The sequence below is a fragment of the Sturnira hondurensis genome, unplaced genomic scaffold, assembly GCF_014824575.4.
Source record: "Sturnira hondurensis isolate 20B ecotype Veracruz unplaced genomic scaffold, ASM1482457v3 Scaffold0008782, whole genome shotgun sequence".
In the NCBI taxonomy this organism is placed as follows: domain Eukaryota; kingdom Metazoa; phylum Chordata; class Mammalia; order Chiroptera; family Phyllostomidae; genus Sturnira; species Sturnira hondurensis.
Window position 1 is genome coordinate 7812622 of NW_028081413.1, and position 23390 is coordinate 7836011.

Genomic DNA, 23390 nt, shown 5'->3' on the forward strand with positions numbered 1-23390 from the left:
GAGTTCCTCAGCAAGTGTTTTCCTAAATTGCCCTAGTGATTGACTACTTTATTTCTACATTCAAAGACTACTACTTCCCCCAAATCAGTGGCAAATAAATGGCTTTGGATCCCTGTACAACACTTAAGTTGGGGCCACATCTTTCTGCACACACCATTTCAAGTATGTATTAGAAATTAACTAATAGCTCTTCTTTCTTGAAAGAACCAGCTCCTGGATTTACTGGTCCTTAGAATTGTGCTTTTTTTTTTTAAAGATTTTATTTATTTATCTTTAGAGGGAAGGGAAGGAGAGAAGGACAGAAATATCAGTGTATGGTTGCCTCTCACGAGTCCCCTGCTGGGAACTGGCCTGCAACCCAGGCATGTGCCCTGACTGGGAATCAAACCACGACTTGTGGTTTGAAGGCCTGCGCTCAATCCACTGAGCTACACCAGCCAGGGCGGCAGCTTTTATTACTGCTTATTTCCCACTTAAGCTAACCCTGATTAGTTTCATTTATTTATACGGAACCTTTTTTAGATACTTGTACTATTTTACTAGGGATGCTGTAACAAAGTACTAGAAACTGGGTGGCTTAAAACAGCAGAAATACGGTCTCTCTTACTTCTGCAGGCTAGAAGACCAAAATCAAGTTGTTGGTAGGGCCATGATCTCTTTTTGCAGGCTCTAGGGAGGAATCTTTCCTTGCCTCTTCCTAGCTGCTGGTGGTTCTGGCAATCTTTGGTTTATAGCCACATCCCTCCAGTCTCTGCCTCCCTCCATTGTCACACAGACTCCTCTGTGCATCTGTGTCTTTCCTCTTCTTATGAGGATACCAGTCATTGGATTTAGAACCTATCATAATCTACTTCATGTTAACTAATTACATTCAAAAAGACCCTATTTCCAAATAAAGTCACATGGTTCTAGGTGGATATAAATTTTTGAGAGACACTATTCAAATTACTATGATAAATGGTTTAGTCCACAAACCCTTAAAAATGTAAGTGAACATATTTTGGAGGTCCTGTTTGGACATTTCAACATTGTAATTGTATAACCTCTATGGTAAGCAATCCTGGTTGTATGATTCTCCTATATAACTGTGTCAACGAGCTACCCAGGGATGTTCACAGTAACATTTTTTATAGCAGTGACAAATAGAACAACCTAAATATCCATCAGTTGTGGGCTAGTTAACTAAATTATCACGTACCCATGCCACGTATACTCCGTCCGTAGCCTTTAAAAAGAATGGGGTAGACTGGAGTGACAGGCATGGAAGACACCCAAGATAGACTAAGTGAAAAAAACAAGTCAGTAGACAGTGATTAGTATGTTTCCAGTTACACAATAGGCTCCTACAAATTAAACAACCCTACACTTACATGAATGTTTTAAGGTATGACTTTGTCTTTTAACTACCAAAAGGTTCTTATTCTCCTTCAGTTCTTCTGAATCCAGCTTCATCCTTGCAGCAGTCTGCTCAGGCTACCATAGTCTGATTAGGCTGCTGCAACAAAGTACCATAGGCTCGATGGCTTAAAAACAGAAATTTATTTTCTTACAGTTCTGGAGGCTAGGAAGTGCAAGATCAAGGTTCTGGCTGATTTGGCTCCTGGTGACAGCGGTCTTCCTGGCTTGAGGAAAGCCACCTTCTCGTTGTGTGTCCTAACTGGCGTAGTGACAGAGCAAGCTCTCATGCCTCTTCTTTTTCTTTTTTAGTGACCTTTACATATCATTTTCCAGTTACAGTTTATATTCAATACTATGTAGCAGTTATAGGTATACAGGATAATGGTTAGACAATAATGTACTTTTTGTGTCTCTTCATATAAGAACACAAATCCTATTCTGAGAGCCCATCTTCATGGCCACAAGGAGCTCTAAGCACCTCCCAAAGGCCCATCTCCAAATACTAATACACTGGGGGCTAGGGCCTTGACATAAAAATTTTGGGAGGATAAGTCCACAAAAATTCTACAAACAAACAAAAGTACCCAGGCTATAAAGTGATGCTTTATAGCTGAACCAATTGAGGCCTTTAAAAATTAGCACATAAGAAAAAAATGCCACAAAGGACTGGATTGGTCATTCAGATACTGGATGTAGAGACAGCTTAGACTTCCTCCAAGATAGCTGAAATTAATTACCAGAATGAATTCAGAGTAACCAAGCTTGAAGAAACATGTTAGGCCATCAGTGATATATCACTGTGACTCATGCTATGGTTCCTCCTTGCTCTCTAATGGGATCTGTGGGAATGGCAACGCTCCCAGCTTCCTAAGCAAGCGCTGGAGGGAAGGGCTCTCATGGGAACTTGTTCAAATATGAATTGCACAAGTCCTCCTGAAACGAAATAAAGTTAATTGCTAAGGAAGAATGGTATTATTACTAACAAACATCTTCCTCCAGCACCTTATTGGTTCATATCACTGCTGATGGGGTGACATGACACTGCAGAGCCGTGAACCAGAAACAAAAGGAAAAATTACGATGTACCTACAAATGATTCAGAAATCCAACAATAACTAGCAAAGTATGATCTTACAAAAGAAAAAAAAATTCACTCAAGAGGTTTGAAAACAAAAACAGACAAAATGGATTAAAAATTTCCCCTTTTTAAGCTCCTGTTACTGACATGGAATAAATTGCATCATGAATAAAATAGTGTAAGATAGTCCTTTTTCAAAAGGAACGATGATAGTTAAATAACACAAATAACTGAGATTTTCACTGGAAGCAAATTTTACTGAAGCTGTCTGTCAAAGGCTTAAAAGTGTTTAGAGCACATTATCCAGTGAGGATAGCTCAATGGAATTATTATAGACACTGTTAAATGGCATAGACTCAAAACTTAAAACATATGTATAAAAGGCTTGCACTCTCTTTTTATCCTTTAGAGGAATCTAGTCTTGCAAAGAAAATCTCCTTGTTCAAGTTTCAATGCAAATACAACTATTTTGAAGAGAATGGCATGAAGTATTGGAACTAGCCAGCTTCTATGACTCCTAAAAAGAGGTGTGTGTGTTTGGGGGAGGGGTGAGATACAAAAACAATGACAAAAACTGTGTAGGTGGCAGAAATGATTAAAGTCAAATAAGACAACCGTTATGACCTACAGAATCCTGATGTGCCTTCTCACAATTTCTTTAATTACAATATTTGCTCAAAGTCACAAAGTAAGCCAACTTTAACATTTATTTTCACAACTTCAGTATTTGCATTATTCTCTAATTCAAGTTTAATAGAGTGGGAGGCATACAGGAGGATCTCAAAAACTGATCGTTTGCTTAAATTACTTTGTGTAAATTCAAACCTTGTTACTTTTAAAGCAACAAAATGCTCTAGTCAGTGGCTCTTATTTAAGTTCTTGCTGCACAGTAGCATCACTGGAGAGCTATAAAAAAAACCCCTGATGCCCATGTTCCACCTTGTGCAAATAATTAGAATCACTGCAAGTGTGGCCCAGGCATCAGTACTTTAAGAGTTCCCAAGGTGAGTCTCCTGTGAATCTGGGGCAGAGAACCATTAAACTTGTAGGTTTAGAATCATGTCATATTATAACTGGGGTGAAGAGAGGGTGAAATGGGTAAAGGGGGCCATTGTATGGTGACAGATGGAAACCTGATTTTGGGTGGTGAGCATGCTATATAGTGTGTTTAGATACTGAATTATAACATTGTACACCTGAAACTTAGGTTATTAACCAATGACAAAAAATTGTATTTTTCTTTCTTTTTAAATTATATGCCAAGATATAATTGGCATATAATATTGAATTAGTTTTAGGTGTACAACTTAATGGTTTGACATATAACGGCTATATACAGGGTGGGGCAAAAGTAGGTTTACAGTTGTTCATATGGAAAATAATACAATAATTAAGAAATAATTTCTTAATTATTATTAAGAAATAATAATACAAAAACTGTACAAAAACTGGAATCCTCAAAATTTGTACAAAAACTGGAATCCTCAAAAGTTTAATTCCAAGTCAAAACTCCATTTCTATAAGGATTATTTCTAGTGATATTCTTATAATTTAAAAAGAGCAGAATCTTAAAGAGTTCCTTCATCTTTCTCCTGAATTGTAGCATACAGCAAGTGTTCTGTGGAACCTTGATTCCACTGGACATTAACAGATGTGATAAGAGAGGAGGGGATGGTTCTTATTTAAGTAATTGGGAAGCAAAATTAAAGGGAGATAATTTAATGATTCTACTGAATCATTTCTTGTGATTTTAATATTACACTAATAGCACTGAGAATATCTGGGCTATATGTGCAGAATGCCATGTGCAGTATTTGACCTTGGAACCCTTCCTCAGCTCCGTCCCAGTATCTTCATGTTCTCTGGAATACGTTTTAGCAAATAACATTATGAGGACTCCCAGCATAAAGGAATGAAAGACTGGAATACTCTATTGAGGCCAAAGCAACTTTGATTCAGGTATGGTTACATTTTTTTTTAAGAGGTAGGGACGTACTTTAAAAGGGAAGGAATACAGCCTGGCCACATGATCGGTTGGTTAGAGTGTCATCACCATATGCCAAGGTTGTGGGTTTGATGGCTGGTCAGGGCACTTACAAGAATCAACCAATGAATAAGTAGAACAAATTGATGTTTCTCTCTCTCTCTCTCTCCTTTCCTCTCTGTTTCTAAAAATCAGTTTTAAAAAATGAAAGGAACACATGATTCAAATGACTAACAATGTTTTAAAATCAGACAAAACCACACAAAAATCAAATAGCTTGAACATCAGACAAAATTGCATGAAAATCATTACCAGAATATATAACATTATATATATTCCCTCCCTTCTAATTATTATGTTTTATTTTACATAGTGTACTTATAGTATAACCACTTTCAATCAATTTACTTACACTCACTAAACATTTATCAGTACTTTATATGTGCAAGGGAATAGCCTGTGGAATCAAAGATAATTAACATAGTTTCTATGTTCAAGGAATTTAGGGTAGGGTTTGGGGACGGTAGCGATAGGTGCTCAGAGGATGTCAACAAACACTGCAATGCTGTGGGCGCTATTCTGGAGAAAATAGTGCGACAGAGGAATGCCTAGGGCCAAGGCCTATGTGAAACTTTAGATGAATCTCCAAGGTTCATTAGAGACTAGGCAATCAAGGCAGGGAAGTAAAAAGAAGAAACGCAATCTACAAGCTGGGTTTTCTTACCATCAGATAGGCATGCATATGTTAAAAAATAGACTGGAAGATGAAAATTTTTTTTCACAGTTGCCTTGTTCATGCAGTGAACTCTATGAACACATAATATTGGGTTGGCCAAAAATTTCCTCTAGTTTTTTCCGTATGATGGCTCTAGTTGTGCTAGATGTCTTTAACTTCATTTAAAACAGTTTTGTTAGACTGTATTGTGACAGCTGTCATATCAGCATGCACTTCACAAAACTTATCAAAATTGGTAAATTTTTGTGCAGCTATTTTAATATTGGAGATAGAAGTTATGCAACATATTATGCATATTATGCTTTATTATTTCAAGAAAGGTAAAAATGCAACTGAAACACAAAAAAGGATCTGTGCAGTGTGTGGAGAAGGTGCTGTGAGTGACTGAACGTGTCAAAAGCAGTTTGCGAAGTTTCTTGGTACTGTTGACATTTTGGCCAAATAATTCTTTGCTGTGGGGCTGTCTTATGCATTGGAAGATGTTTAGCAGCACCCCTGGCCTCTACCCATGAGAAGACAACAGCAGGAGATAGCCGACATATTCAAAATACCCAAATCAATAGTTATTGGTGAAAATAAAAACGGTGTCTTTTATTTTATGGAAAAGACTAAAGGGACTTTTTGGACAACACAAATATTTCTAAAATCAGAAAACAAAGTGGGGGTGGTAATCTTCCGTGTCTCCAAGAACACCATCATCTTTAAGGGTGCAAACTCTTTAGTTGGCCAAAGAAGCTCTTTTCAACCTTAACCCCCCTAGACACTGTCACAGCATTCCTCCCCCTGGCCCTCCACCCAGCTGTACTGAATAATGTGGAGGTCAAAGTAATACAAATTTAAAAACAATATGGTACCATTTTCAAACTGGCAATTACATTGTTCTTATAATTTTACACCTGGTGTAATGTAAATTGGTGCAATGTTCCAGGCATTTTAAACTAAAATTCCCTTAAAACGCATACACGGATTTAGCAATTGCAGTTCTAGTAATTTAACTTAAGGAAATAAGAAAAAATAAAACAGAAGAACAACTTAAATACCCAGTAGGTTCAATTATGACACAGGTGTACAACTGAATACAAAACCCAATCAATACGAATAATGTTGTAGATTATTTAATGGCATTAAAAAATACATCATGTATATGTGGCAAGCACACCAAGTAACCTAACAACAAACTTTTAAAGTAGGTGGATTATCCACATTTTACGTTTGAAGAGGTTTGAAACATAAACAATTTAACTTGCCCAGGGTAAAACAATTAAGTACTGAATCCAGGATTCAAAAGGCCACCCGAATCTCCAGCCCACGAACCTTTCCATGTCCACACTGCCCCCTAGCTTTCGTGCAGGTCTGGGATACAACTTTCTACCTTGCAGGGTTACTGTGAGAAGTTATAAACACAAAGCTCCTGAAACACAGTGGACATTCAATACGCGGAAGCTACTAAATAACTCAAGGTCACACAATCTGTGGTGAAACCAGGATTTAAAGCGAGATTTGAATCTCGTAATTATCGGGAGAGTGTAGGAACTCCCAAAGCAAAGTCAGCCTGGACCGCCCCTCTGCCCTGTAGAGTGCACCTCAGAGGTCAGGCACAGGTCTCTACCGAAAGGAGGGGACGCCCCGGATCCACTTTAGGAAGATTTGGGTCGTCAGCTTTTCCCTCTAGTCACCCTCAGTACCTCCACGCCCCCTCCGCTGCTGCGACCTCCAGTTTCCGGAAGTGGCGTATACACTCACGCGCCGGAAGTGGACTTGCGGATTGTGGTCTAGTTTTTGCCGACGCCAGTGGACCGGAGGCACCGCTACGCATTAGATTAAGGACCTGAACTGTTTGGAGAGGCATCCTTTGCCATGACGGCTCAGGGGAGCCTGGTGGCCAATCGAGGCCGACGCTTCAAGTGGGCCATTGAGCTGAGCGCGCCTGGAGGAGGCAGCAGGTGAGGGACCTTTCCCCCGGAGGCTTGGAACCTGGTAGGATGGGTGGCAGAAAGACGACCCCTGGGGAGCTAGCGGCTCCTCTGCCGTGGAGATTTTTGTGGCCAAAGGATGTTTATTGCTGTCTTCCCAATAGGCAGGAGCCTGACCAAACCACAGGAGGGCTTGCTTTAATCAGGGTAGAGGTGAAATTGAAGGTATTCACTCCTGTGAGTAGAACAGGGAATGTGGGATATGAAGTGTGGGAGTCTGCAACCTTGGTTTCTTGGTTTGGTTCTTTAGGGGCCGAAGTGATCGGGGCGGTGGCCAGGGAGACTCGCTGTACCCAGTTGGTTACTTGGATAAGCAAGTGCCTGATACCAGCGTGCAAGAGACAGACCGGATCCTGGTGGAGAAGGTACAGAGGTATAGATGTCACCGTAGTCTCTGGGCTGGTCCTGACCTACATACCCACTCTTCTGTCCCAGAAAACATATGAATTATCTTACTGCAGATGCCCCTTATTCTGAATATTTGGTAGACCAACTGCTTGAGATTAGTGGTACAGTAGAATACATATCAGCTGCAAAAGTGCTTAATAATTGGAAAAAGAAAAGACATTTGGAACATAAGGCATAAGAAGGTAGGTTGAAAATTATCTATTGATGGCAGTGCCTTCCAGGTGAAGTTATCCTTTTCTTCTCTAATTTCTTTACCTGACACAACCAGGATACCTGGTTGGATATTCTGTCAGGCTGTCAGAATATTCTGTTATACCTGTCAGGATATTTTGTTGGCTTTACATTAAAAATAGATTCAAAGTCTTACTACTTATTACCTTCATCTATCATCCTGGTTTAAGCCACTACCATCCTTCACCCAAATATCTACAACAGACTAAAAAATCAATTCTTTTGAGTTATAGTTTATGAACAATAAACTGCATTCATTTAAATTATGGTTTCTCAACCTCAGCACTACTGACATTTCGAGTTGAATAATTAATTCTTCATTGTGGGGGCTATACTCTGCATTGTAGGATGTTTAGCAGTATCCCTGGCCTCTATCAGATGCCACCAGTGCCCCTCCCCAGTTGACATAAAGAGGTCTCCAACATTACCAAATGTCTTTAGGGGGGGAAATTGTCCTTCGTTGATTTTTGAACAGTACAATCTGATGAGCTTTAGTATTAGCATAGCACCATGAAACCACCACAATCTTGAAAAGAGAACATTTGCTTCATCTCCAAAGGATTCCTTGTGTCCTTCTCTGCATTAGACTTCTAACTGGTCTCAAAATACTTCCACCTTACCCCCTGTAGTCTATTCCCAGCACAGCAGCCAGTATGATCCTTTTTTTTTTTCTTAATTCTCACCTAAGGACGTGCTTATTGATTTTGTGGAGAGGGGAAGGGAGTAAGAGTGGGAGAGACACATTGATGTGAAAAAGAAACACCGTTTGGTTGCCTTTGTACACACCCTGACCAGTACCAGCTACCTAGGCATGTGCCCTGACTTGGAATTGAACCCTTGACCCCTGAGTTTATGGGATGATGCTCCAACTAACTGAGCCACACTGTACAGGGTGCTAGTTGGGATCCTTCTGAAACATAAGTCACATCATTTCTACTCAAAACCCTTCTGTAACTCATTTCACTTAGTGTAAAAGCCAAAGTCTTTATAATGCTCTGCATAATTACACATTGGTCAAGCCCCTTGTAACATCTTTGACTTCATCTCCTACCACCTTCCCCCTTGTTCACTGCAGTCTAGTCAGATTGGCCTCCTTTGCTAGTCCTTAAATAGGCCAGGCAAACTCCCATCTCAGGATTTTTGTATTTGTTTTTCCCTCTTCCGGGAGTGCTCTTCCCCCAGCCACCTTTATGATTTTCCTCTCACCTCAAATATTACTTTCAAATGAAGCCTACCCTCATGGCACACCCTATCCTGTTTTCCCACTTTATATTTCCCCATGGCATTCATATATATGATATAGTTTACTTATTTTACTACTTATTTTTTCATTCTTATAAGCTCACAAGAGCATGATTTTGTCTCCCAAATGCCTAGAACAGTGCCTGCACTCTCATTCCCCTCCGCCTTACTATTATTCAATACTAATACTAGTGTTAGTATTAGTATTGAACCATTAGTATTGTTCAATACTAATACTAATCAATACATGATCTTTGTTTCCTGGCATTCAAGTGATTTTCACAACATGAAATGTTATATCATTTTTTCCTTGATAAGTATCATTTTTATCTTGATATCAAATTGCAACAAATGATAAAAGTATTATTAAAATGGCCTGATTTTTAAAGGTAGGTTATCATAAAATACTTTTGTTAGAACAGTTCTCTTGTAAGGACAAGATGATGTTTGAAGTTCCAGACAAATGATCTTCTATGTGAATAACACATTAGAGAACCATTTATAGGTATGGCTGTTCTCTCGATGTGAGTAAATCCAAGTGGATAATGGTGTATTATCATCTTTTTACAGCTAGATTTGCTTTGATAATATTTTGTTTAGGATTTTTACTTTTAGGTTCATGTCTGACAGTGGTCTATAGACTTTTCTCATAATGTCCTTGTCAGGTTTTGCTATTTATGAGGCCCAATACAATGAGTTGTTGAGTTGTAGAGTGTTCATTTTTATTCTCTGAGTTTGTATAAGATTGGCTCAATTTTTTCCTTAAATGTTTAGAATTTGCCAAGAAAAACTATCTGGACTTAATTACAGATTCAGTTTTTTAAACATTGAGAGGACTATTTATATTTCCAATTTCTTACACCTTTAAGGTGAAACTATTTTTTCTAGTAATTGAACCATTTCCTAAAATTCATAATATAATCACTGTAATATCTATAAAACCTATAGAGATGTCCCTTTTTTCATTCCTGATGTTGAATATTTATCTTCCATTCTTTTCCCTTCATTGGGTTCAGCAGTATTAAAGTTATTAATTTTTTTAAAAGAAACAAAAAAATCCCCTTGGCTTTTTTGATTTAAAGACAACTTTACTAATTATTGCTCTCATTTTTATTTCCTTCTCATTTCCTAGGGTTTAATTTGTTCTTTTTCTAATTTATTGAAATAGATGCTTACTTTATTTTTAGTCTTCTAATATGTATTTAAGGTTATAAATTTCTCAGAGTTCTAGATGTGTCCCACAAGTGTTAATATGTATTTTGATCAGTTTAAAAAAACTTATATTTTCCATTATAATTTGATTTGTGAATTACTTAGAATACATTTGTTAATTCCAAGTCAGAAGGGATTTTCTGGTTACATTTTTGTTACTTATTTCTAGCATAATTGAATGGTAATCAGAGAACATGCTTTATACAATTTGAGTTCTTTGAGAGTTATCGACACTTCCAGCATGGGTCAGCAAGTGGTCAGTTTTCCCCATATGTGTTTGAGAAGGATGTGAATTCAGCTGTTGGGTGCAGTGTTCAATGTGAGTTGGGTTAAGTTTGTTAATAATGTCTTTCAAATCTTCTATTTCTTATTTGTCTATTCTGTTAGTGATTCAGGTATGCTAATCTCTCACTGTATAGATTTATCTATTTATTAAGTTGCACATAATGATATTTATTCAGTTGTACATACTGATAGATCCAGAAGTATAAGCAGGGAAAGCCTTTCTTTAGCTAGAATTGTGGGGGAAATGCCATATGAAGAACCCGTAGGGAAAAATATAACAGAATGCCTTATCCTTTTTATTGCATTTTTTCCATTACCATTTATCCCCCTTATAACCTCTTCCACCTCCACCCACCCCCGTCCCCCACCAATCACCACACTGCTGTTTGTGTCCATGAATCCTTTTTTTTTTTTGCCTGATCCCTCCGAGCCCACTCCTGGCTGTCAGCCTGCTCTCTCCCAGTCTCTTTTGCTTGTTAAATTAAGTTCATTCATTAGATTCCACATATGAGTGATAATATAACATTTTTCTTTCTGTGACTGGCTTATTTCACTTAGCATAATGTTCTCCATGTCCATCCATACTGTCACAAAGGGAAAAATTTTCTTCCAGTAGTATTCCATTGAGTAAATGTCTCATAGTCGTATCCGCTTATCTACTAATGGACACTGAGGCTGCTTCCAGATCTCGGCAATTGTAAAGAAAGCTGCAGTGAACATAGGGGTGCTTATATTCTTTCAAATTAGTGTTTCAGGGTTTCTTCAAGTAAATTCCCAGAAGTGGAATCGTTGGGTCATAAGACAGTTCCATTTTTAATTTTTTGAGGTTATCTCCATAGTGCTTTCCATAGTGGCTGCACCAATCTGCATTCCCACCAACAGAGCAAAAGGTTCCCCTTTCTCCACAAGAATGACTTATCTTTAGTAGAAGAGCAGACTTCCTGTGGTGACATTGAGGCCAGAGGTGGTAGAATTGAGGTGTCAGTTCAGTCAGAAGCACAACTTGAGAATTATGTTCATCTGACTATAACATTAGTGGTACAATAAATGTGGGACGGTGGGTAGTGATCAGAGGTTAAAATTGTGTCTTTGTTTTAGCGCTGCTGGGACATTGCCTTGGGTCCCCTCAAACAGATTCCCATGAACCTCTTCATCATGTACATGGCAGGCAATACCATCTCCATCTTTCCTACTATGATGGTGTGTATGATGGCGTGGCGACCCATTCAGGCACTTATGGCCATTTCAGCCAGTAAGTATTTTTGAAATAACCACCCTTCCCAAAGTTTGAAGAACTAGGAGGAAATTCTTAGGCAAAACTGATACTGGAAATCTTTGGCATGGTTCTTGGTTAGTGGCAGGGGGAGGGTGTGTAGGGTGGTGACATGGAGGGAAAACAGTGCATATCATGTTTTCTTGTTCTTTTAATTGTCCTATTTGCTATTTTATTGTGTGCCTGTGCATATTACTTGTATTATTTTAATATGTGGCCCAAGTTATAATTTTTTAAAAAGTTATTTTGGTTTTGACACTTTGTTACCCTAACAGCTTTCAAGATGCTAGAGAGTTCAAGCCAGAAGTTTCTTCAGGGTTTGGTGTATCTCATTGGGAACCTCATGGGCTTGGCATTGGCTGTTTATAAGTGCCAGTCCATGGGACTGTTGCCTACACATGCATCGGATTGGTTAGCCTTCATTGAACCCCCTGAGGTAAGGCAAAAGACAAGTTAACTTTGGGGTCAGTTGTAGTGGACAGTAAATAGGTGATTCATTTGATGGTGGATTAGAGTTGGTAGTCGAGCTCTTTTTTTTTTTTTTAAAGGATTTTACTTATTTTTAGAGAAAGGGAAAAGGATGGAGAAAGAGAGGGAGAGAAACATCAATCCATTGCCTCTCACATATGCCCCAACTGGGTACCAGCCTGCAACCCAGGCCATGTGCCCTGACCAGGAATTGAACTGGTGACCTTTAGCTTTGTGGGATGACACCCAACCAACAGAGTCACACCAGCCAGGGCAAGCTCATTTCTTAAGAAATAAGATCCATTAGGAGTTTGGAAGTTTTTTTTTTTAAGATTTTATTTATTTATTCTTAGAGAGAGGGGAAGGGAGAATGGAAAACATTGATATGAGAGAAAGATATCAACTGGTTGCCTCTCACGCACCCTCAGCAGGGGACCTGGCCCGCAACCCAGGCATGTGTCCCAGCAGGGAATCAAACTGGTGACCTTTCAGTTTGCAGGACAACTCCCAACCCACTGAGCCACATCAGTCAGGACTGGAAGTTATTTTTTAAGGATAAAACAACTTGTGATTAAAGTATTAAGTACTTGATTCAGGAAGTTATTTCTGATGTGGTCTCCAGCCCGTGAAGCCCGTGTATTGTGGCTGCGAGAGAAGTTCACATGGACTACAGAAGTCCTGTGGAGAAAGAGGGATGGCAGTGGCTGCTCTCTAAGTGAGAGAGAGGGCCCCCAACCCCTGCCTGGCTTTTACTGCTTTTCTGGATACATTACATTGAGGATGGTCCTCATTTACTATATGCACAAGTTCATTGTAGGTGATTATCTTTTACAGGTAACAAAGGAAAAAATGTTAATGACTTCAAAGAGAAGGATGTTGCAGATCAAGGGGAAAAGTGGTTGAACTGAGGTTTAGCACAGACTTTAGGAAGTTACTTTAGAGATATGCAGTAAATATTTGCAGCTTCAATCCAGGGTGAAGGAGTTTTATAGAAAAAGCAAGACTCAAAGCAGCCTAGGTACAATGCAGGCCTGAATTCCCACGGGAGAACTCATCCGTGGGCGTGGGTCCCGTGTGCCGGACCTTGCTCCCCACTGGCCTTTTTGAGTGGGGGCTGGGCTTCATTTCCTACGCCACGTGAACAGTCCTCTATAATTTCATTGATCATTTCCACTCACCTATTTTACTTTCTTCTTTTAGAGGATGGAGTTCAGTGGTGGAGGACTGCTTTTGTGAACCTGAGAACAAAGCACCTGGTACCTATGTATTTGGATCACATACATAGCCTTCTTTATGCCCAGTGGCTCCTCCTCAGCATATTGACCCTTCACACGATCACTCATGCTGGAAAGAACCAAAAGCACTCTTTCCTCCATGGGGAGGAAACACCGTAGAAAGAATGTACTATCACTACAAACACAAAGAAGCTACCACAACCCTTGACTGAAAATAATGTAGAAAACTTTATTTATGTTTCCAGTATAGAGCAAAACAACAAATAAAACCATAACTATGTAAACAAAAGAATGGTTGCTGCTAAATCAAGACCACAGCAGCATCTCCTTTCAATAAATTAAATGGTCAAGAACAGTGCTTTAAAAAAATTGTACGTTTCCCTTAAATCTATTTTTCTTAATATTTCACTTCTATTTAACACAAGCTAGGACATAAAAATTCTGTTGGAGACACTTGTAGAAGATGTGAGAAACTAATGCTGGATTCTGATTATACATGATGAAGTGAAAAACCAGACAAAAAGAGCAGATAAATATGCTTACAGTGTAATTGCTACTTTAATATCCACAATAATGGATTTTTAACACATTTGGGGGAATGAGGATTGGAGGAATCATTGGGGCCACAGGAATCTGAGGCAATGGAAAATACAAAGAGGTCATCTTTCCCCTGCCAAGAGGAACCTGGTACCTGTCAAACAGATGCTGCGGTTCAGACTTCAGCTTTTAAGATAGCTATAGAAGGCAGAGGGCCAGCAATTGGAAAATGTATGTTGTTATAACCTGCCCTGGTAAAGTCATAGCTAAGACTTAAAAGCTGGATCTTACTCAGAAGGCAGAGGAAGTTTTTTTCCTCTTCCTTCTTGAAACTCAAAACCCCTTCCCCTAAGGTGCATCTTTTCGGTATTGCTTTATTTGCAGTGATTAAAAGAGACAAGACACTTTGCAGACAAACAACATAAGCAACACAAAGACATGAAATGCTCTAGACAGAGATGAATTTAAATATGGCCTAATAACCATTTTTCCAAGTAACAGTGATTTTGTGTTTTAGGGGCTGAAGTAGTAGTGGCTATATATTAGTAGCCACTAATCCCCTTATCTCTTTAAAAGATTTTTATAGAGCTTCAGCCACAAGAAACTTAAAACTAACCAACTTCTGCCCATACTTTTTCTCTCTGCAATATACGTGTGTGTGTGTGTGCGTGTATATTATATATGCCGCTTAGGCCAGAGAGTCTGTGTAAATGTAGAGGAATTCCCAGGCAGGCTGACCTTTAGAACATGGATCTTCAATATTTGGGGTCCTGGGGAACCCGTCCTCAACTAGGCAATGGAGTGTTGCAATGGAAGTTGTAAACAATGCTTCCACCCTCTGCAGGAAGGAGCAGAATAAAAGACAAGATTCTGTCTGCTTTGCTATCCTGACTGGGCCTAGAGGTTGAAAGAAAAGCAAAAGGAACAAATGGAAATGATTCAATTTCTTAAGCCATGTTGATGGGTTTTCTCTGTCCCTAAGGGTCAAATGAACAGGCTGCTGGCACCTAGGTCATCTTGTCCATATCCTATTGGGTAATCAAAAAGTGGCACTATTGATCAGTAAAGTGAAATTCAAAAGCAGCCATAAATAATAGGCAAATAGTTTCCTTAAATAACCTATCCTGTAAAAGAAATGACCTCATATATTTGAAATTACCACTTAAGTCACACGGGGTAATTTCCCTATGCTTGAAAGCCATGGCGGTAGGTGTTTTGTGATCAGTAAATTAGCAAATAAAAAGCTAAGCTTGCACATGTATTTCTGTAACACACTTAAAGCTAAAACAAAACTGGAATAGGAGAAGACTATTGGCTTAGACAATCTCTTGGTTTAGAGCCAAGTTTCTGCACTCAGAATAAAGAATAAAACTGAAAGGGAAATGTGCATCTCTGGGCATTTAGGTGAGTGCCTCAAGTCTTCACTATGGCTTTAGAAATGAGTCCACAGCATTCTTAGTGAAAAAAGTTTCTTGAAATAGGCCAATGCCAACTGTATGCCACTTGAGTGAAGCAGGTAAGCAGAGTAGCAGCATCTCAGTAACTTTGGCACTATGGAAGGAGTATGGCTCAGGAACTTCTAATTCCATTGCTGGATTTCCCCTTTAAAAGACAGACACTGTTCGGGGAAAAATTTTAGCCAGTCATCTTAGTGTTCGTATGATTTTTGACCTGTGCCTACTAACCCAGAGGGTATAAAAGGGAGGAGCAAAGGTGAACCTACTGGCCAATGTGCATCATCATCTGTATTTCTTAGATGTTTTGTCAATGTCACACAGGTAACTAGATTATATTTCAGTAAATCTTAATAGCTATCTTTAGAATTTCCTTAGTTTGGCCATTTGAAAGAGAAATGTTCACTGTTTAAATACAATTTCCACGATAACACTGCCTGTATTAAAATCTTAATCAGAGTGGTTTTTGAGAAACCAACAGCTGAAACACACAACAACCCAGTAGGTGTACTTAAACCTGGTGTTGGGGGAAAATCTTGTTTTGGAGGAAGTAGAAGCTGTAGCCATGTTTCAGTTTTGTACTTCAGTACCCTAACATAAAACCAGAGTCCTGGAAACAGTGGATACACTCAAGACAATTAGCACAAAAAAGTTTTCATCTTGCTTTGCTACAGGTTCTCTTCACCAGGATGTTAGGTCTCCATATACTTGACCATGAATCCCTTAGTATTTCTCTGTTCTCATGGTGTTATCAAGGAACCATGACTTCCAAGACTTACCTTTGATGTTGGATTCTTACTTGATTTTTGTCTTCAGTTGAATTTCTAGTACTCTTTCTGCCAGTTCATTTTATTGGTTTAGCTTGTTAATTCTAACTTGCCTTCAACTAGTACAAACATGGCTTTAGGACTTGACCATTTTTCTAATGTTGAGGGAATATTAGATTCTTTTGTAAGGACAGCAGATCATATGGGAGCAACGAGCAGAACTATTTTTACTTTTTTGCACAAGATCTTGATGTTCAGCTTGTCAAGTTCATTCAGGTAAGGTGTACAGAACACAGGCCTCTCTAGCTGGTGGGCATGGTAGTAAAAAGCTGGCACTTCCATGGAGGATGGAAGCCTTTTAAGAGAGATGAAGCTAAGCAGAGTCATTCAGGAGCAGATTATGAATAAATGGTGATCACTTCACTGCCACCACCTCGAACAAGAAGGACTCGCTCTAGTCCCTCAGTGAGCACTTCCAGGAACTCCATATCTACAGAATTAGTTAAGAGACAAATAAGCAAAAGAGCACACTTTACCCCCTGGTATATCATAATTGGAGTTGATCTGGTTACAAAGCTATAACATCAACATGCTTGTTTAAATTACTGCATACTCAGAATTACAAGACTGTACTTTGTAATTCAATTTCACCCTATGAATTAATTCAGGGATCTAGTCCCTTTGCATATATAAGAATTCCAGTGGTTCTATGAGACCCTAGTTCCCTAATTAGGTTTTGTAGGTACTTAAATCCCTTCTAAAGTGGTTTCTGTTCTTCTTACTCAGCCTTGACGGATAAAGAATTTTGTACCAGAAGCAGTACTGGGAAACACTCTTTCAAAGATGGGAATCTAGTCTACTTACATTTAAAGGGCTTGATAACTGATAGTGGTAGTGCATGAATACAGTGGTTATATATATATATACACATATATATATATAAATTTTTTTTTGCTTAGCATAGAATATTCTTTGAGGGAAAGTCTTTGGGAAACCAAGTGGTTGCTACAATTGATTGTTCTGGTAGAAATAATAAAAAAAAGACTACAGCAAATTCTAACAATTAAAAAAAAAAAGACTTTCCCAAAAAGATCTTTAAAAAAATATCTCATTTGGTAAATTTTTCCCTTATTTTTTTTAAACAGGGAAAACCCACAAATAATGTGTTGTTATATAGCAAAATAAGCCAGGAAAAAAAGGAAAAGCCACAACAGGGCAGCTTGTTAAGAATCCTAGAGAGAACCCAAGTAATTTCTAAGTGAAGCTCCTCAAGTTGAATTTTTCTGCCAGCTTTTTTTTGCTTTTTTAAACATCTCTTCCTTAGTGGTACTAGTGGGAATGGGCCTGTCAATACCACTGTAGTGCGGAAGTGGTCCCACAAAATTTCTGGGATCAGAGTATAGGAAAGAACCTTTATCTCTCTCTTTTTTCCTTCAGAGAAGGGTCCACTTCAACTGCTTCTCCTCTCACACCATCCAAAAGAAAAAGGCTCTGCAAATGTGGAGAGCCTGAAAAAAAGAAAAGATGTGCATATTCTATCAGGAATGTCAGAAAGGGTTCTGTACACAGTAGAAGTAATGTTGAAAATACACCACCTAAAAGCCTCTAGGGTTCCGAGAGAACATATTACACTCCCAACTCTCTAAAAGATTAATCTCACTGCTTTGTACGAATCCTTGACTAAGACCTTTAAAAGTCTTCCCTCCTCAAGAAGGAAATTTTGGCAGAGACGATGACTTTTACAGTTATCTAGTAGTCTCGCCTAAAAAACAAGCTAATATTTTCCTTACTGGTAGCTCCACTCTTAGAAAGGATACAGTTTTCATCACCCTCAGGGTTTCGGGGTGGCCCTGGCATATTCAACAAAACCAGCTTTGCTTCATGGGACTTGTTAACTATAACCTCATTGAGCTTCACTGCTGTGTGCATCCGCCTCACATTGGACTGGTCCCTGGGGAGGGAAAGGGGCAGGAAGGAGGGGAAAGAAAGGTGGTTAAGGTAAACAGGAAGCTAGGCATATAGTTAACAACCTTAAAAAACTTGATATATAAGCTTTTTTGCTTTGAGTATGAATAATGAACAAAATGATTTCCTTATAATATTAATATCTTGTTTTTTTTTTCATTATATATTTTCTTGTTTTATACCAGGAACACAGTATAGACAAGAGCGATGGTTAGCTTGTGTACAATGTTAACTGGTAGCTGATATGCACAGGCAAACAACAGATGGCTAAATTTGGGGTGAAATGAGTATCCTGGTAAAGTCACATACGTTGCACTGACTAGGATATTATGTTATGTGATAAGCTTATGAGTTGGAAAACTTACGGGCGCATGTTAAGCAGGTCCTGGAATCCTTCCATTGACTTGGCCTTTTGCCCCCGGGATGCCATGTACTTGTCTTTTGTCCAGGTCATGTGCACCTTCTCCTGATAAGTTTCTGTCTCTTCATCCTCATCAGAGCCAATGCTGGTCAATCGTAGCATTGAATTCCGGTCTTTTACCAACTGTGCCTGCAGAAGGCCAAACACAACTCTGACTCTATACCCAAATTTCTTTCATGCTTCATCTTTCAATTATTTTGTAACAAAAATGTGATTCTAGTGGGATAACTGATACAGTGAGAAGGAAAGAATCTGTCATCTTATAAAAAAACAGTACCATCCCTTTCAGTGACAGACTTTATAGGGCCAGGATTAGATGAGCACAGCCAGGTCTTACCTCTCTGTCCCGCTCTGTCTTGGAGAGTCGCATGTGCCGGAGCATCTGGGACCTTTGCTCCATCATCAGAGTGCGTTCATAAGTATAAGCTGATATGTCACTGTCATGCTGCCACAAATAGCAAAGCGGGCAATAAGCACAAAGGAGAAAGAAGGGTGAACCAACATTTTCATTTCCACTCACTAAATTAAACCAGAGAAAGTATCACGATGTTGACCTAAGATTCATCCCTACTTTGTTTAGTCATTGAGCTACATAAATACAATATTGTGAATTATAGATCAAATTCAGAGCCCTGAGAATCTTTTCCATAATCTAACCATTACATATGTGTTTCCATAAAATACAAAACACAAATGCTAGCATTTAAAAAAATACTGCTAGGTTATTGAAAAATGTCTGTGATTTTAGCATGATTATATTAATGAAAACAATGAAATTATATTAAGCAGACAATCTGACAGAAATTTGAGGGCTATGTAACAAAGAAGAAAACAAAAATTAAAAAACCATAAACACATATCACATACACATTCCATTTATCTAGATCAATACATTAGGATTATATTGGAACTAAGGGATTGATATATATTTGCAGCTAAAGAATTTCCCAAACCAGAAAAGGGACCAGGATGGGGGACGGTGGAGGGAGGGTCTCTTTGATATCAGACTCAGCTTTCTTACCATCTCCACCACTTCTACCTCTGCCTCGATGCGCAGGTGGTACAGGAAGGTGGCCAGGTCCTTCTTCATCTGAATACTGTTGTCTTCTAGTTGGGCCACTGTGAAGATCCGTATGCTGCATTTTCGCCACACCTGAGAAAGTACCACACATGCATGAAAAATCTGATATAAGAAAGCAAAAGTGAGCTATTTCTTAAAACACAAGGCATTTTCCCCTAAGAACATCTTGCTATTATCAGGGCCTTGGTTCCCAGCTTCCTACTTGCAATGTTGTTGTATTAGGGCAAGAGCTTGACTGAGGAAAACATTAAATAATGTTTTATGGAGTTCTTAATTTCATAACAAGAAAACACCTGGCAAAAATAAAAAGATGGCATATGGTACATTAAGAGGGTGCTTTATTCAGTAGCAAACTGATGATACCATGCATATAAACTATTATTTAAAATTTCAGTTTGTCTCTCTCTCACACACATGCGCGCGCGCGCGCGCACACACACACACACACACACTCTCCCTTGGATTTCCAAAATTTGAGACCTTGGTCTTTTTAAAAATTAATTTATATGTCTATTGATTTTTAGAGAGAGACCAACAAAGGGACAGAAGGACAGCGAAACACTGACTTGTTCCACTTATCTGAGCACTCACTGGGTGATTACTTTATGTGTCCTTATCCTTGACTGAATCCACCACCTGGGAACATCATGACGATGCTCTAACCAACTGGGCTATCTGGCCAGGGCTGGTCTTTTCTTTTTTTAAAGAATGTGTTTACTTGTTAATGTTTTATCCAAAGGCCCATATAGAACTAGTAATTTACATAATTTCATTTGGAGATAGGTAAATACCAACCACGAAGAAAATATTTCTCATAAGGTTGAAACTAGTTATCATGGGAGAGCCAAACATAATCCCCAGGTCTTCTAATTCTAAGCCCCAACACTATGTAATGAGAGAGGAATAATTTATCTAGTAAACAGGACAGAAGTTGAGCGAGAAAGACTTTTTAAAAAGAAGCCTGAAGTACCTTGTGCTGTTTAAGTAAGAATGGCAGCAGCATGAGCATCCCCCCATCGTGCACGATCCACCACACGTCGATGTTGCCCTCGGAGAACTGCTCCACGTTACTGGGGAAGAACGAGATATTTTTCGCCACTAGCAGGGCCAAGTGGGCAGCAGTTGTCACTCGAACTGTGCCTAGGGAGAAAGAAGAGAGAATCAGGATTAGTGGAGAAGAAGCCTTAAGAACACCCTGCTTCCGACCATGACAGGAAAGCAAGGATAATGCTCCTTCACATTTCTTTGAGCAAGTGTCCTATTTACGTAGTAGGTTGTACCTCAGCAAGTAACCAAAAAATCAGAGAGAAAAAAGCTAAGAGAATTATATTGAATGCCTTGAATGCCATGATGTATATTACTAGATAGATTATGTTCACTACATTTCTAAGGGGGGATATGGAAATTTGGGAGATTTTGAAGCTGAGGGTCAATCCTTGCAATTCATAAGAGAATTCAATGTGGAAGCTCACAAATGAAAACATCAATTTTAGAGATAATTCCTAACATAAGACTTGACAGAGATAAAAATTCATGAACATAATGGAAAGCTAGAGGGGGTAAGTAGAATAAGGTTATTACTACTAGTGGTTATTTAGGTGCCCTTGCAAGATCATGCTTCGGCAAAGTACAGTCCCTACTTAGGAGGCTAGGGGATGGGGTTAGAGTAACAGTATTTAACTGCATCCCCTATGTGGGCTGTGGGATAGTATGAAAAGTGTTTTGTACCAATAAAAGTCTTCCAAGCCCGAGCATCTTCACTCTGGCGCCAGCCATTAGGCCACCCCATCACCACGGTGTTGTGCTTCATGCCTCCAAGGCCACATGACTGGATGAGGTGGGAAATGCCCTCTTTCAGCTTGGCGGCCACCACCAGCTGGCAGAATCCTTTTACCTTCTCTACCTCCATTAGGTTCTTTATGGTCTGAAAGAGAGATATAACTTCAATACTGAATTGCTTCATCCTGGACCTTTTAACTTATTACTCCTCCTCTAATTTCCTTCTTCTTTCTAAACTCTGCCCAAGACCCCATCTCCTATAGAAAAGTCGAAAAGTTAAAGTCATCCCAATGAAATTTCATGATCCTTTGTCTTATGTGCTAAGGGCTAACTATACATACAGGTGGTTGTCTACATGTAGTTCCTCTGTCTTTTTCTCTACTTTGCTTTATTCCCTTAACATACCCAAAAAACTGACAATAGGGATCTTCACAAAATGAATCATCAATATTCTTTCTTAATTGACCAGGGTGAGTGTGACCACAATCTCCTTCCTCAATCAGGCATGCCCAGACTCATATTACTAGAAATTTAATGTGATAATTTAGGTTCACTTTAGAATTTTTTCAGGTATGTTTTCGTTTTTGTCTCTCCTGTTTCCATATTCTTTTTGACATCTTAATGGTGATTATTGACGATATGTGCATTTGCTTTACATTTCTTTTACTTATTCAAGCCAATTTGGAGGTGATATTTCTTTTTTTTATTTAATCTTTATTGTATTTTTTTCTATTGCCATTTAGTCTCCTTGAGATGATATTTCATTTACTCTTTCTCTACCATGTTGGTGGAAAGGTGAAGGGAATAATGATGTGGAAAATGGATATGGTTTTCCTAAAGGATCAGATTAAGTTAGTAGTATAGCTGGGATATTATACAGAGTCTCTTGAGTTCCAATCTTGTGCTTTTTATTTATTTTTACCATCATTCTGGACTAATACATTTTCAGCATTTCTAGTGTTTAAGGTTTCAAAACATTCCAAAATGAAATACAGTAAAAAAATTGAAATGTAATTAAAAATTTCCCTAAACAAATGGTTAATTCTATTATTTATAAGAAGAATTAGAGTGAAGAAGACTTTATTCTTTGGGCAGAACTTTAATATTAAGTAAGCTAATCAGAAGCAGCAAAGAAATCTTGCTCATGATACCATGCAGATTAGTAAACAGGAAGAAGGGTTGCTCATTGCTCCTTGTTGGCACAAGATTGAGAAAAACCATCTCCATATTCCAAAGGGCAGATTTATTTACATGACTCTCTCAGGGATGAGTTAATGTTTGGAGTCTTCTGGCAATAGTGCTTAGCCTCAATAATCTTATAGTTCAGTAATGCCTTAAATAAGAAGAAAGAAGACATTACTATATTCTGGCTCATCTTATTATTTGGGAGAATGTGATTACTCAAAAGACAGCATTTAGAGGGAAATATCCTAGATTACTCAGGAAAGGGATTAACCCGGATATCTGAAGTCAACATTTAACATCACAAAACCTTTAGCTAAATTACACTGAGTCAGTAAGCCTTGACTCTTACCTGTTCAGCAGCTAAAGCTTCACCATAGTTCTCCAGGAAGTTCCCCACAATGACAGAGCCTACAATAGTGAGGCCTTTTCCTGCTTTAAGCTGTGAAGCAAAGGTGAGGAGGCGAGGATGTTTGACATGTAAGTCTTCATCTAGTTTCAGCAACACGAGCAACTGAGGCCTGTAAAGAAATTGGTAGGGGTGGAGTAGGAGTGAGGGGTGTGGTGTGGGCAAGAAAACACTGGGTTAGGGGAACAGAATGACAATTCTATCCCTTAATTCAGGAGATCTATATAAGAACATGTAATTTGACAGAAGGAAGAGATTAGAAGAAATCACAA

At 38.8% G+C, this 23390-nt stretch overlaps 2 protein-coding genes across 6 annotated transcripts in view; one reads left to right on the forward strand and one right to left on the reverse strand.

Moving 5' to 3' along the window:
- Positions 1–6943: 6943 nt before the first annotated feature.
- On the forward strand, positions 6944–14027 carry EMC4 (ER membrane protein complex subunit 4). 3 transcript variants are annotated; one of them, XM_037056149.1, is made up of 5 exons: positions 6944–7139; positions 7420–7534; positions 11646–11799; positions 12096–12256; positions 13489–13666. In XM_037056149.1, exons 1-5 carry the CDS (start codon positions 7054–7056, stop codon positions 13522–13524), a joined length of 552 nt encoding a protein of 183 aa, XP_036912044.1. In that variant the 5' UTR covers positions 6944–7053; the 3' UTR covers positions 13525–13666. The 3 variants fall into 3 exon arrangements, with proteins under 3 accessions (XP_036912044.1, XP_036912046.1, XP_036912045.1); XM_037056151.1 differs by lacking the exon at positions 12096–12256 and having other exon boundaries at positions 13489–14027; XM_037056150.1 differs by lacking the exon at positions 6944–7139 and having other exon boundaries at positions 7456–7542.
- Positions 14028–14383: 356 nt separating this feature from the next.
- Positions 14384–23390, reverse strand: part of SLC12A6 (solute carrier family 12 member 6) — a 98660-nt gene continuing 89653 nt past the window's right edge. For all 3 annotated transcript variants that reach the window (XM_037056145.1, XM_037056147.1, XM_037056148.1), the window contains 8 exons: positions 23062–23230; positions 21477–21672; positions 20719–20888; positions 19689–19820; positions 19005–19112; positions 18612–18796; positions 18099–18232; positions 14384–16771 (listed from right to left, as the gene is read on the reverse strand). In XM_037056145.1, coding sequence (XP_036912040.1) covers positions 16680–16771; positions 18099–18232; positions 18612–18796; positions 19005–19112; positions 19689–19820; positions 20719–20888; positions 21477–21672; positions 23062–23230 — 1186 coding nt within the window. In that variant the 3' untranslated portion in view covers positions 14384–16679. The remainder of the gene's footprint in view (positions 16772–18098; positions 18233–18611; positions 18797–19004; positions 19113–19688; positions 19821–20718; positions 20889–21476; positions 21673–23061; positions 23231–23390) is intronic.

Bases quoted from the DNA above. Each gene is read 5' to 3' on its own strand.
- EMC4 (XM_037056149.1), top strand. From the start codon at position 7,054: ATGACGGCTCAGGGGAGCCTGGTGGCCAATCGAGGCCGACGCTTCAAG. The intron at 7,140-7,419 runs GTGAGGGACCTT...TTGGTTCTTTAG, and splicing joins GCGCCTGGAGGAGGCAGCAG to GGGCCGAAGTGATCGGGGCG. The intron at 11,800-12,095 runs GTAAGTATTTTT...TTACCCTAACAG, and splicing joins ACTTATGGCCATTTCAGCCA to CTTTCAAGATGCTAGAGAGT.